The following is a 14,163-nucleotide window of genomic DNA, read 5'->3' as shown; positions in this document are numbered from 1 at the left end:
CTTTGTGAAACAGCATTTGTTGAACAAAATGCAAAGAGGCCTTATACAAGATATCTGAACTGCACTTTGTGAAGAGAACTGCTGTGAAAAATGCCACTCACTTGTTTTTAAAATTTTTAAAAGTTTAATAGTAATAAAATGGTTAAAAAAATAATAACACAATGAGAGTAATAACAATTTGGACAAATTGAAATAAGACAATATGAGACAACAAAAACAAAGAGTTACAGACATCTGGGTACCTTTTTCTGGGCATCACAAGCCCGAAAAAGGACACTCGTTAACAAAGGTTTAACCCTTAAGAACAATAGCCCGATGCATATTCACACACTTCATACATGATGCATAAATTCCATTCAAACACAGGATTCCATCTGGTCTTCATCAACTTCTTCCTCATAATCCTAACAGCGCCTTTGAGGCAGGAAGAAGTTAGTTTCTTCTGATAAGAAGGCAATAAATTCTTTTTCTCTGAAAGATTTAGGTGTCCTGTGGCTGCTATCTCACTGCAAGTCCTTTCTTTTAAACAAAGCATCTTACATAGCATAGTTTCTATTTTAACAATTTTCATAACCTAAAACTGTATTTAACACAGTACTTAAGAAAATTAATACAGAACTACTTTCTGACACAACCCATATAATATTCATTTTAATATTTGTGAAAAGCCAATCATAAAATAAATGCATTTTTCACAACTGGTAAAAAAATACAGAGATGGTAACTACACAGATAGTAAGCACAGATGGATAGTAAGCACAGAACTAGAGAGACAGTAACTCTAGAACTACAGAGATAGTAAACAAGTCTGTAATATCGTATTTCCTCAGGCACTACAGCAGCTCCTTTATTAATGATATCAAGTCAAAACCACCTTTTTCCCCCTGTTTGGCAAGTTTACCATGTTCTAGAGTTTATTCTATCATTTTGAAACTGGCTGCTACTGAAACCATCACAATCCACCAATGTTCCACATGCATACTCTCCCAAGCCCAGTGTTTCACCAGACTGGAGGGACTCCGTGCCCGGCGTATTCCCAGAGCCACGGAGAGCTCAGCCCAGGGGAAGTCACAGCCGGTCCGTGGGTTCTCCCTGCTTCGGGCGTCCCATCCCAGGAACGCTGCCATACACTGCGAACACAATTTCAGACAGCACCACCAGCAAGCAACAAGCTGCACACACCCTATTCCTTTAAGCTCTTCGTGGTAGCCTCGTGCGACTGCACCTTTCCCGCGCCCTCAAGCACAGCCTGCTGAGCACCTGCAGAGGGCAGACCCGGCACAGGGCGGCCCCGCCCCGGCCGCTCCCTGAGAGCAGCCCGGAGCCTCGAGGGCCCTTCCCGGCGCCGGGGCCGCCCCTGCGCGGGCCCGCGAGCGCCCCCGAGGCGCGTGGCGCTGCCGCGTGACCCGGAGCGAGCGTCACCATTGGCCGCGGCAGCAGCGCGGCCTCGAGGCGGCCGCAGGGAGACGTCTCGTCCCGGCTGTGCACGCAGTGCGGGTCCTGAGGCCGTCCTGGGGCTCCGGCTCCTCGCTGAGGCGCTCCGGGATGCTCTCTCTCCTTTCTAAGGTGGTCTCCTACTTCTGGAGACGCGCAGATAGTGAAGATGAGAGAGGGGCGACCTCTGGTAGGAATTCCGGGCCTGTTGTGGGTTTGTGGTGCAGTTTCTGAGCCGTGAGGCGTGCTCGTCCCCCACGTGCCTGGAGCTGAGTACAGCCCTGCTTCCTTAGGAAGGGATGTAAGGAGGAGATTGAGATGATATGGCATCATTGAGATGATAAGGCATCATTTTGACTCCAGAGCATGTGGAAGTTTTCCCGGAAGTACTTTTTTTGCCCTTTCCTGGGTAGGACAGGTTCCTGTTGCTGCTGAGAGTATGGAGTGAGGAGTGGGAGCAGTGCCCGGGCAGCCTTGGGGGCCGGCCATGTCCTGCTGGGGTGCATCAGGCGCTGCATCCTTGGTGCGTGAGGGAGGATTGTCTGCTGTGTTCTGCACTGGGACAGCCTCACAATCCTCTGTGCACTTTCAGAGGCCTCAATACAAGACCTACATCAAACCATTATAGTGAGTCTAGTGGAGGCTGGGCAAGACGGTGAAAGGTTTCGGGGGTGTGACTGAGGAGGAGCAGCTGAGGTCACTCGGCTTGGAGGAAGGAAAGCTGAGGTGGGACCTCAGCACAGCCCACACCTTCGGGAGGGATGCTGGTCTCCTATCCTGGAGTACCAGTGACAGGACACCAGGACATGGAAGGAAACTGCATCAGGGGAAGTTTAAATTGGACAGTGGGAAAAGGCTCCTCACTGGGAGGGTGGTAGTCACTGGAACAGGCTTCCCAGGAAAGGCACCAAGTCTGTCAAAGTTAAGGGGCATCTGGATGATGCGCTGAGTCATATTGTTTAGTTTTAGGTAGTCCTGTGAGGAGCAGAGAGTTAGACCCCGTTGATCCTTATGGGTCTCTTTCAGTGTGGGATATTCTATTAATTTATATATTTAAATAGAGCTTAAAGCATGTTGTTTTCAAAATGTTTGTGTTTAACTAGCTTTCTTAATTGGTTGAAACAATAAATTGCCATAAGATTCAAGACTTAATTGAGAAAATAATTAGTTGGTAGCTGTTGCTATTTTCATTTGGCCTTTTGACAGAATGGATGTCCCTTTTAACAGCCTTTATAACTTTTTGCATAGTTCCATAAACAAGTGATTTGGGTTTATGTCAACACTTTTCCTTTTGATGCAGATGAAAAAGCATTGAAAACAGTACAAGGAGTAGTGACAAGACTTTGCCATGATTATGGGATGATAGATGACATAATAGTCTTCACAAAGGATGTTGTTACAAAGAACATGTTGCTGGCTGTTGGACAAGAAGTTATTGCCACTGTGGAAGAGGATAAAACATCAGGTGGCCTGAAGGCTGTCAGGGTAAGAGGTGAAGATAAATAGTAGTCTCACTTTCTCCATGACTATCTTGAGGCTTTGTTTTGGAAGTTACTATAGTTTTAGCCTTACAAATTCTACAAAATAGGAGAAATTGCAAGCTGTTCACCTAGAGGGGATAAGCTGGGGTTTGTGGGTCATTTTATTATTTCATTCCATTCCCTTTCAAACTATGTTTAATTCTGATTCTCTGAATACAGGTGTAGATGTAGTGAATAAGAAGCTATTACTTGAGATTATAGGATCAAAATTTTAGTCATAGCTACTCCAGATCTGTATAACTTTTCCAAAAACATAAATAAAAACATAAACCATTCTGTACTTTGTGATGTATTGCCTTACTTTTCATATAGTGGCTCAAACTTGAGATACTCTGAACATTTGATAAAAACAGACAACAGTATTTGAATTGTAGTTGTTTTTCATGGTCGAGAATTAAGTCCCTTTTCAAACCCCTAGTTAGAGGAGAAAATTTAGCTTCCTAACAAGCAAAATTAATAACTACTCTACAAAAAGATACTTGAGTACCAGTACCATCTTCCAAATAGTTGAGATATTACCACTTAGCTTGGGGTTTTAAGTGATCTAAAAGGTGCTCCTCTGTTGCAGACAGAAGCTCTGAAGCCTGGACACTGCCAATGCAGTTTGGGGCAGAATCTGGAAGGTGCAGTTCAGACTTTGGTGGTGTCAGTGGGTTTATGTTACTTGCTTTTAGGAAGAGCATGGTCAGCTCTCTGCTCAATATGCTGTTTCAGCTGCTGTTTGGAAAGATCCTGGCTCCAAAGTTTGGATTTCAGTTTATTTGAGGTCCAGTCCTAATTAAACTCTGCATGGAATGATTATAGGTTTGTAGCAGGCTTTAAAAGCAGGCTGCTACCAGTGGTAGTAGGAAGGCCTTTTTAACCCAGTATGAGAAAGAACTTTAGTTTTATTGGTAGAGAAAAATTGAGAAGTATCAAAAGAAAATGTATGGTAGGAGTTTTAAGGTGTTATCATGTCTTAAAAACATTTCTTTAGGTCTACGAATTACTTTCAAGTGTAAGTGCATGTGTAGTTTGCATGAAGTGTCAATTTACTAATCTTCTGAGGAACAGTTTGCTTATTCATGTTCTATCCAAATGAAGCCATAAAAGGCAAACTTTGGAGAAAGTTTGATATTCTTAGATCTTCCTAGTGAATGGGAAGATATGTCTGTCGACCGGAACAAAGTATAGATTTTTGTTTAATTTTTTTACAGTAACTTTTCATGTTGTCAAGTATTATGTAATAGTAACTCTTTTAATGCAATAAAGCAGTATTGGCTAAAAACAAAATAGCTATTTATAGTCAACTAGTGTTTACAAACCTCAGAAGTATGCACAGACTTACACTATTCATTACTATTGCAAATGGTAAGCATTATGTTCAACAAAATAAATCATAAAATTTAGTATGATAGTATGCTTCAGATTGGATCAGACTTCAGTAAACTTATATCTGAGGTGGTGATATGAAGAGTCTGTTAGAAGCTGCTCTAGGGGTTTTCTTAATCAAATTACTAAAAAGTGACTGGGTCAGTCTCTATATAAATACATGTAGTGTTTATAAATACCATCTTGAAAACATATTTTTTGCTTTCTGAAATAGTCATTTTCTACTTCCAGTTTTGTACAGACAGATTGCTGGATATGGTGTTCCTGTCAATTGAAAAATCTTAAGTAGACCTAGAGCAAGGGAGGTATGAGAAAGTTTTGAAAAATCAGCATGTAATTATAGCAGTTGTCAGCACTGGAACATACATCGCTCTTTTAAAGAGAAGTTTTAAAGTTTCTCTTCAAAAGAGAAGTTACTGTTTATTATTTACTCTTTTTCTGTCCAAAAAGTAACAGCTATAGTAAGTAATTGTGTAGTAAGAAGCTTTGTCTCCATTAGCAATTGAAATTTTGTATATTTATTGTAGGAATATGTATTTAATTCTAAGTGTCAACTGTTTAAATGTTTGAGTTATTTTTGTATTAATAGGTAGACACCATCCAGAGTACCCAAGAAGAGTCCAGTCCTACTTGTGATGCCTCTGAACTAAATCAGAAAACATTAATTGGCAATATTACCTCTCTCTCTGTGGATGGTGGCTATATTAATCAGAATACATACTTCGCAATGCAAAACGTCTGGGAAGGTGTGTGGGGACTTCTTGTTTCCTCTTTCTTAATAATTTTGTGTATACAATAGAAATACCTTCTGACAAACTTGCAGTTGTCATCCCAAATAATTTCTAATGGAATATGCAGTGAAACACAGTGAAACAGCCAGGCATGGATGGAGAAAGCTGCCAGTGCATTCTCACTGAGCACAGCCTGCATTTAAGCATAAGTTACATGTTAGCAGGTGGATTTTTCAACTTGCATCTCCTATGTAGTTTGCCACAACCTGCAAAGCAAAGGACAGCAAAGGAAACTTTGGGCTCAGTGGGTCTGAATAATGCATTGTTCTGGCTTTTATTTAACTTGCACTAATTCTGTAGGGGAGTAGTGTAAATGGTATCAATAGTAATTAACCTTGAGAAATGTTCTGTTTTGTATAGATTTCAAACCTTGTGAAGGTGACTGGGTGCAAGCAAAATACTATATTAACTCGACAACGTGGAAGACTGAAGCAGTTGCTGTAAGGCCTTTGAGGTATAAACAAGTAAACAAGGTAAATGTTCTGCACATTGTTTTTGGCAATCGGAATCCTGGGTGAAGTGGGGTTTCAAATTGGTTTCAGTTACAAATATTGGTAGATCTTCTATAACACATCTTTAATTAAAAGATTAAATGTATTAATTCAACCATTTAGAGAATGTGTGTAAAATAATTTTGTAAAAAATAATAATTTTGAAAATGCAAACATAACTTTCATTATTGAACAGAAAGAGTAACTAACTTACCTATTATGAATTGCTGATTTGAATTCTTGCTATTAGTTATAATGAGGATGTGTAATGATTGGGAATTTATTAAGTTTAATTTATTCAAGTGTTTCAGCTTAAAAACAACCACAGTCCCTTCTTTTTATTTTAATGAAAACATTTGTTTGCTCTAGTAATGCATATGCTATACTAGGTTTATGGTTTATTGTTTTTGTCTTAACTCTATATATTGAATATTTGCACGTCAAGCATAGGGAAAAAATTGTTTCATTACTGCTAGTATGGAAGTGTAAATTAGTTAAGTTGACATGTCACAAGAGAGGTATCATGGTTAATTCTAGTGCATGTTGTAGCATGCACTTCAGTGGAACTTAATGCTTATGTGAAGTACTTGTGTTTCTTTACTCTTCTAAATCTGAAAGCAGGCACAGTGATTCTGGGTTAGGGCTCTGTGTTTATCTCCTATGAATAACTGAAATTTCAGAATGCATTTTTGTTGATGCTAGAAGGGCTGCTTCAGGTGAAAAATAGTATGTGTGTTAAACAGATAATATCAAGTGTATTAATATCATGTGATAATATCATGTGTATTGAACAGATAATGTCAAGTAACAGTGAATACAAACTATTACAGGTTCGCATTTCCAGCATCTGTGGAAGAGCTGGGACAATAGATGACAGTATATTTTTCACTTTGGATTCACTGAGACTTCCTGACGGCTACCTACCTCGGAGACATGATCTAGTGAACACGATTGTGGTGGAGAGCAGCCAGTCCTGTTACATTTGGAGAGCTCTCTGCTTGGTGCCAGTCAGCCAGGATGGGTAACATTACTTTGTTCTCTTTATAGCAGTTAGAGACGTGGTGTAGTTATGCACTTGACATTTTATTGCATCTGTTCAGCAAGAAATACTGTGACTATTTCCCTAGGTGACTAGAAGGCATAATAGACCATTGGTAAAATCAGAGCATGAGATGGTTTGGCCCTTGTTTGGGTTTTTATCTCCTTCCAGAAGGTGGGAACATGAGTGCTACTAGAGAAGCAAAACAAGTAGCAGCTGCTCTCAGGGATATTGCTAGGCAGGGAAGGAGTTTTTTATGTATGTTAGTAAAATGCCAAGTTCATTGTGCTCCTCTAGTAGGGACTTCACTGTTTGAAAACAAATCACAGCAAAATTCATCTAAAATACATGTTTCTTTAATCTATTTGTCTCAAGTTACAGTGATTGTTCAGATATCTGTCCTAAAAGGAAAAGTTTCATGGTCTAAATAATGGATTAATTCAACCTGCAAGTATTGATCTGAGAGGTTCTGCAGGGCCCTTAGATGTTAAATGTGGTATGAGGAGGATTTGGATACACTGCAGAAGAGGTTGAAAAAAGTAGGTGATCCTCAGTATGGAGAAGAAGCAAAACTTAGGGAAAATAACTACACAAAAATAAAATGGCAACAGGTCAATAACGGACCTCAGCAAAGATCTGGAATTTGACTTTGGAGTTTAAGTGTCTGTACTGTGAAACACAAAGTTACCCCCTGAATAAATTGATATTTTAACTGTAAAGTCACTTTCCATGCTGAGGTCTTGGCAGGATTACATAGTCTAACTCTGCTGGCCAAAAATTAATTGTCAGTTGGAAAGTCCAAGGAGAGCAAAAAGACATCTGATATCTTTCAGACATCATCTTTGGGAGATGTCTAAGAAATTTAGCCAAGGCCATATGGCCATATGTATGTCTTCAAAGGATCTACAAAGAATGATATAAGCTGTTTTGTTTTCTCTAGAGATAACAAATATAGTAAGTTGCACCTAAATGAAACTTGAAGTGTTTACATGATTTTGCAAAACAGTACAAATTGTTCACAATTTGTTTTTGTCAGTTGCACCTATTTTTAATGATGGATTTTGTATAGAAAATTATTACCGAAGCCAAGTTACAAAATTACACCTTAGGGTTGATTTCTCAGGTTTAGTGTACATCTACCATCTCAAAAACTGCAGCTTAGGCTGCAGGGGGAGACATCTAGTGGGCTTGGCTAGTAAATTGATGCAGCTAATGAAAAGCAGCTGCACTCATTTTCTGCTTCAGTATGTCAGATAACTCAGGATTAATGAGGGTATGTACATATTAGTGAGATTATTAAAATATTTCTAAGTTATTTCCATGCCACTTTATCTAAATTAATAGTTTCTTAATTACAGAATAGGAACTATGTGGAAATTTGTTTTGCAGGTAAAAGACACCAAGAGTTTAGACCTGTGCTCAGTGTTTCAGACAGGAAAGAGCACATGCCTGGTTTCATAGGCCTTTTTCATTAGTTGTGTGTAATAAAAGTTTTCAAGGGTAATCTTTGGTTTTCAACTGTTTGTTAGTTTTGTCCTCAGCTTGTTGATTTCAGATAGGAACAGTAAGCAGAAGACACAAGTGCATAGGGTGAAACACTTCCAGTCTAGTCATTTTAGCTCTTAGCTGCAGTGCTAATCATGACTTTTGCTAAGGAGCTGCTCTTTGTTGTGTCTTTGTTCAGCTCCCAAAGAGAGCCATGAAAATGAAATTCCTTCACTCACCATTTGATTTAGTTCTTTAGCAGGGATTTGTTAACTCCTCCAATCATTTTAGTCTTGCATCCAAAGTTTTATGCTGGTTTACTGTGCTGCTGACAAAAGACTTGTTGCTGCTTAAATTACTTAATCTAATTTTCTTGGAAGTATAAATGGCTGAGAAAAAAAATGAACTATCTCACCTGCTTGTTTTGAAATATTGTAACTGTGCCTTCATATAGTTTCCTAAACTTGTGCTGAGTCAAAGATATTTCCTGAGGCTATTAGTGTTTAAAAACTGCTACTTAAAATTATTTTTGCAGACAGTCTCACTCTAATGAAGGTAATGTGGATGAACCTTATGAAGATATAATGAGAGACAAAGGAGAGTTGAAAGTATCAAGAATGACTGACTTTGGAACTCTGAAGCTGGGGGAATCTAAAAGAATGATGGTCTGGATAGAGTAAGCCTTTCTGATTGTTTGAAGATTTCTTTATTTCTCTCACTCTATCTGTTAACCTGTTTTACATTCAGAAGTCTCTTCTAGTTGAGCCTTGTGGTTTGTGTTATTTAAGTAACCTCCAGATACTATGGAATTAAATTTACACTGAATTTAATGTCTGTAGGATAGCCTTTTTGATATTGAGCATTTATCTTGCGGACAGTGTTTTGAGACTCTCCACTTCTGTATCTCTTTTCAATCCTAGTAAAATCCTTCCTAGAGCACTGATTGAAGCAAAAGCTTTTACTTGTGTGTTTAACTTAAGCTGCAGATACTCTGCCATCTTCAAAATCTTAGAACAAGAGGACTGTTGCACATTTCTGTATTAAAAGCAGAACAGATTTTTTTTTCTGTTTTTTTTCTTTTTTTGTGAACTTGGATGCTGAAGAACTATTTGGTGCATCCTTGTGGGAGGGTTTTGTTTTGGTGGTGGGGGTTTTTGGGGGGTTGGTTGGTTGGAGTTGTTTGTGTGTGGGGTTTTTTTCACATCTGGGCCTCAAGGCTTAAATGAAGACAAACCTGCATATCCATTCCTTGTTATTCTGTGTTCTTTCCTAAGAGTTGGTTACCCAGTGATGAACTTTAAGCTCCCATTGTTTATATTACACATGGTTTTTGTATATGCTTTATGTGGTGGTTGATGCGACCTAGAAATATTAACATAAAGCAGAGGTTCTTGTCCTCATTAGCTGGAAGCAGCAGTGCAATTTCTTTCTGATAGCAGTTATGAAATAAGGGGAACTAACCTGCTGCAGACAATTGTACTTGACTTCAGGTAGAAATAAACTTCTCAAGAACATTCACCCTGCACTTAATTATGTAACTAATCAAATAACTACTTCTAGGAATAAAGGGAGCCTACCACAGTCCTTAATCAGCTGCAGACTAGCTGGATGGGTGAAAGACAAGCAATTCAGTATTGAGATTCCTCAAAACTGTGAAAACAGTCCATCTTTTCCAATAAATCAAGAAAACCTCTCAAAAGCTGCAATTAATTCATTTAACAACAGTGAAGGAACAGCATGTGAGTCATTGAAGCATACATCCATTATGAAGAATGGAGTCATTCCAGGTACAGTGAAATGAGTGTTTGAGTGCTGAATGTTAGCTCCTCAGGAGACCAGTAGGTTTGTTTGAGAAGATTTGCCTATGTTAGCAATAGAAACTGTGATAACAAAGTTTATTGTTATACATTTACTCCAGAAGGAATTAATTTTCAAGATACAAATTTATCAAGGACAAAGGAAAACAATTCCTTGGTGAAAGATGAAAATATGCAAAATGGAGAAAGTGAGCATAAAGACCATGTGGAGCAACCAACTAAGCACAGCAATATTACTCCAGAAATTGTGATAGCACCAGGTGAAAAAATATCCATAGTGATTATATGCACAGCTGTGTAAGTATTTCTTTCCATTATTTCTAACCAATACAATGCCAAGAAGTAGTGAAAATAAACTTAACAGTTCTGTTTCTGAGCACAGTTCTCTTCTTGGCATGTTGTGCTTTAACCCCAGCTGGCAGCTGATCCCCATTCAGCTGCTCGCTCACTCCTTCCTGTGGGACAACAGGGACGATGGGACGAGTAAAAGTGAGAAAACTCGTAGGTTGATATAAAGAGAATTGATAAGGTAAAGCAAAAGCCACTATCAGAAGCAAAATAAAACAAGGAGTACATTGACTTCCATGGGCAGACCGGTGTTCAGCCATCCCCAGCACAGCAGGGCTCCATCACACATGATGGTGACTTGGGAAGACAAATGCTGTCACTCAGAATGTCCTCCCTTCTTCCTTCCCCCAGCTTTATGTACTGAGCATGATGCCCTATGATGTGCAATATCCCTTGGAGCAGTTGGTGTCAGCTGTCCTGCCTGTGTCCCCTTCCAACTCCTTGTGCACCCCTGGACTCCTCACTGGTGGGACAATATGAGAAGGGGAAAAGGCCTTGACTCTTTGCAAGCCTTTTTCAACACTGTAGAAACATCCCTATGCTATCAGCACTCTTCAGCACAGATCCAAGCAGAGCCCCATACTAGCTACTGTGAAGAAAATTAACTCTACCACAGTCAAAACATGGTGTAGTGTAAAGTAAGCCAATACATGTTAGCAAATCATCTGGAAATCTGTGACCTTGAAAGTAGTTACCATTTCACTGCTTGATTCTGAATTTTTATTGAAATAAAATTGTAGTAGCTAATGAAACAATATGAGTGGGAGTAGGTTACATCTCTAAAATGACACAGTGAGGTGAGGATAATATCTGCAGATGGATATATTCTTAGTAGTAAATCCATTGCTCCATGAGCACTAGAGCTAATGCAAATTTCCTCTGTTATGTCTGATGCATTTCTTCTAGTCTTTAGTATCTCATATTGCTACATGCCCTGATCTCAAGTTTTCCTGTTCTGTGATGGGAAATGTAAGTTATGTATGCTGAAATAGAAAAGAAAAAGCTTTCTTCACTGAAGGTGTAATTCACAGAGGAAGTGGTTTGCAAATCTTAGAAAACCCCTGAAAAACAAAAAATACTCAGCTGTACAAAATACTTTCTTCATTCAGTTAAGAATAAAAGTGGCTTTGTGGGAGCTCCTGCATTCAAGTAGGAGTATTACATTTCTGTAACTTTCCCTCACTTCCAACTGTAGCTCCACAGACTTTGTGTTCCACAGCCATTGATTCCTAGGATGGTAAAGGAATAATTGGACAGAGGAAAACAAGGTTTCATTCATTGAAGTAATGCTGCAATAATATTCACACTACTTCTCATTTTTAAATAGTGAAGTAAAGGGTAAAAAATTTCTTAGGAGGATGATTTAGCTCTAGTTTGAAGAATAGAGCTGCAGGCATGGCTTGCCTTCATGGGGATAGAGATGTAGAAAGAATGATTTATATTTCACTGTAAATCCATAAAAGACACAAAGTCTTAGAGTCTTCTAAGAATACAGAGTAAGCCACACAAAGCTTCATGGGAGGCTGCAGCATGAAGTTAACAAGGGTTTGCTGGCCACTTAAGAGGCCATAGAGACTGCAATTGTAGACCATAAATTTGGACAGTTTGGTGTCTGTTTTGAGTTTTTATATCAGAGAAAACGAGGATATAGTTTTAACCTGAGCAGGTAGTCTTAGTTGGCAAAAGTGGTTTTCCTGCCAAGGAGAAGGTAAGCTGGAATTCTTCAGGGATGCATTTGTTTGTGGCACTTGGTAGCAGTGTTGGACCATGTAGTTAGGGAATTGCACTGTACAAGTGCTTAGGTTTTGTAGAAACCAGTCTGAACAAACCTCCTGTTTTATCCCATGTGTCACTGCCCAAGCAACACTTGCACATATAAAGTATGTTTTCCAGAATTAGAGGATTTTTCCTGCTTTCTCCATTCATGTGTTTAAGTTAGGGTTCAGTTCTGAGTAGCCTTTCACAAGGTGCTGCAGAGCAGTTACTGCAGACAGTGAAGGGATTTGCTTCAGCTTCCTCTGTTGGACCTGTTTGGCTCTTCTTTTGCAGTAGCAGTAATTCCAAGATGTTCCTTGTAACAGAAATATTAATTCTATGCCCTAGTAGGTTGAGTGGAGGGATTTTGCATTTTACCCAAGATTTTGATGAAATTGTGGGGTTGAGATTTTTGCTGGGATTTTGAGTTGGTATTTTTTGGCTGAGTGGGGTGGGTGGGTTTTTTTAATTTTTTGGGATACCTGGATTGAACTTGAGGTGGGGACCATTGAGGAATTGCCCTAAATTAGCAATTCTCATATGTAACTGAAATGAGAATGTATCTCATGGCTGGGGAAAATAAAGTGTGACCATGTTGGTTTTAAGAAGATAACTTCTGTTTACTTGAAGGATTCATGGATACAGTAAAGAGCTCCTGCTGCTTGGCTTTTCTGATTTTACTGTTGGCCGCTATATTGAAGCCACTGTAACAAATGAAGAAGAATTACTTCTAGCACCTGTACAACCTTATTCTCCAGGAAAGCCTAAAAGTATTCCAGATTCTCAGCTAAGGAAGACAACAGTGGCTGCCCCTAAACAAAAAAGGTACTGTCACTTTGAGTATAAAATAATACTTACCTAACACTGCTCTGTTTGGTATTGTTATATCTGTTCTGTAATGCTGAGAAAGAAAATGTGAAACTGGGAGAATCTCTACATGGTTTTACATATGCATGTATATGTTGTAAACAAGATGGTTGTGGACATTTCTGATAGAAGAGGTTGTTTAGTAATTAACTGCTTGATTTCTTTGTAGGTTTTTCAAACAGAATTTCTAATGTGTAGTGTGGTAATAAGATAAAACACTGTTTCTTTAGTTATCTACTTAGTAACAATTGTGTTATTGTGGAAAAAAATGGGAAACTGGGAATAGTTTTTTGAGATCATAAGCTTCTTAATTCATTACACAACTTTAATGTCTACATCTGACTAATGTCTCCCATCTTTCATTCAAAACTTTTGTTGGTGGTTGTCCATCTTTCTTATTGGTGTAGGTCTCTCTTCAGCACCGCTCTGCATTGAGGGAGTTTTCAGCTCCTCCCTATTTCGTATCATTGGCAGACTTACTCAGCATACCTTCAAATGTGGCTTCCAAGTCATCTGAGAGGATGTTGAAGAAAATCAGCCCTAAGATGGAGCCCAGTGAAACCCCACTAGGGACGGGTCACCAGTCAGATGTCACCCCCTTCCCTGTAACCCTTTGTGCCCAACCTGTGAGCCAATTGTTCACCGTCACATTATGTGTTTATCCAGCTGTGGGCTGGATATTTTGTCCTGAAGGATCCTCTGCAACACAGTATCAAAAGCTTTACTGTCTTGTGATGACATCAACCAGGCCTTTGAGTATTCAGATGAATACCATCAGGTCCCATAGACTTACAGCAATCCAGCAGGAGCAGCAAATCCTGCAGAAGTTCAGGTTCAACTTGGAGTTTATCATTCTCAGTCATGACTCTCCAGCTAAGGGCACTGGCACTCCCTTAGCCCCTCACTGATGTTGAGGACAGAGACAAAGAAAGCGTTAAACATCTCAGCTTTGTCTGTGTCCTTGTGTGTGAGGTGACCATCCTCATCCTGTAATAGGCCAATAGTACTTTTTGCTGTTGGCATATTTTTAAAACATTTTTGTTGTCTCCCACAGTACTGGACAGCTTCACCTTCAATTGAGCTTTGGCCACGTGCATTTTATTCCCTACAGTGTCAAGGAGCATCTTCATAAGATCTCTTACCTTTCTTCCCAGTATAACAAACTTCTCAGTTGTCCCTTTGAAGGAGTCACTAGTCTGTTATGTGTGTGTGTTTTGGGTTTAT

At 39.3% G+C, this 14,163-nt stretch overlaps 1 protein-coding gene across 1 annotated transcript in view; it reads left to right on the top strand.

Annotated features, from left to right (window-relative positions):
- Positions 1 to 1,446: 1,446 nt before the first annotated feature.
- Positions 1,447 to 14,163, top strand: part of MOV10L1 (Mov10 like RNA helicase 1) — a 30,042-nt gene continuing 17,325 nt past the window's right edge. The window contains exons 1-9 of the mRNA XM_064732723.1: positions 1,447 to 1,624; positions 2,735 to 2,919; positions 4,936 to 5,092; positions 5,498 to 5,610; positions 6,459 to 6,649; positions 8,688 to 8,828; positions 9,713 to 9,939; positions 10,071 to 10,266; positions 12,703 to 12,897. Of these exons, the coding sequence (XP_064588793.1) occupies positions 1,546 to 1,624; positions 2,735 to 2,919; positions 4,936 to 5,092; positions 5,498 to 5,610; positions 6,459 to 6,649; positions 8,688 to 8,828; positions 9,713 to 9,939; positions 10,071 to 10,266; positions 12,703 to 12,897 (1,484 nt within the window). The 5' untranslated portion in view covers positions 1,447 to 1,545. The remainder of the gene's footprint in view (positions 1,625 to 2,734; positions 2,920 to 4,935; positions 5,093 to 5,497; positions 5,611 to 6,458; positions 6,650 to 8,687; positions 8,829 to 9,712; positions 9,940 to 10,070; positions 10,267 to 12,702; positions 12,898 to 14,163) is intronic.

This window comes from Zonotrichia leucophrys, chromosome 1A (assembly GCF_028769735.1).
Source record: "Zonotrichia leucophrys gambelii isolate GWCS_2022_RI chromosome 1A, RI_Zleu_2.0, whole genome shotgun sequence".
Lineage (NCBI taxonomy): Eukaryota > Metazoa > Chordata > Aves > Passeriformes > Passerellidae > Zonotrichia > Zonotrichia leucophrys.
This window is presented reverse-complemented; position numbering and strand designations above follow the sequence as displayed.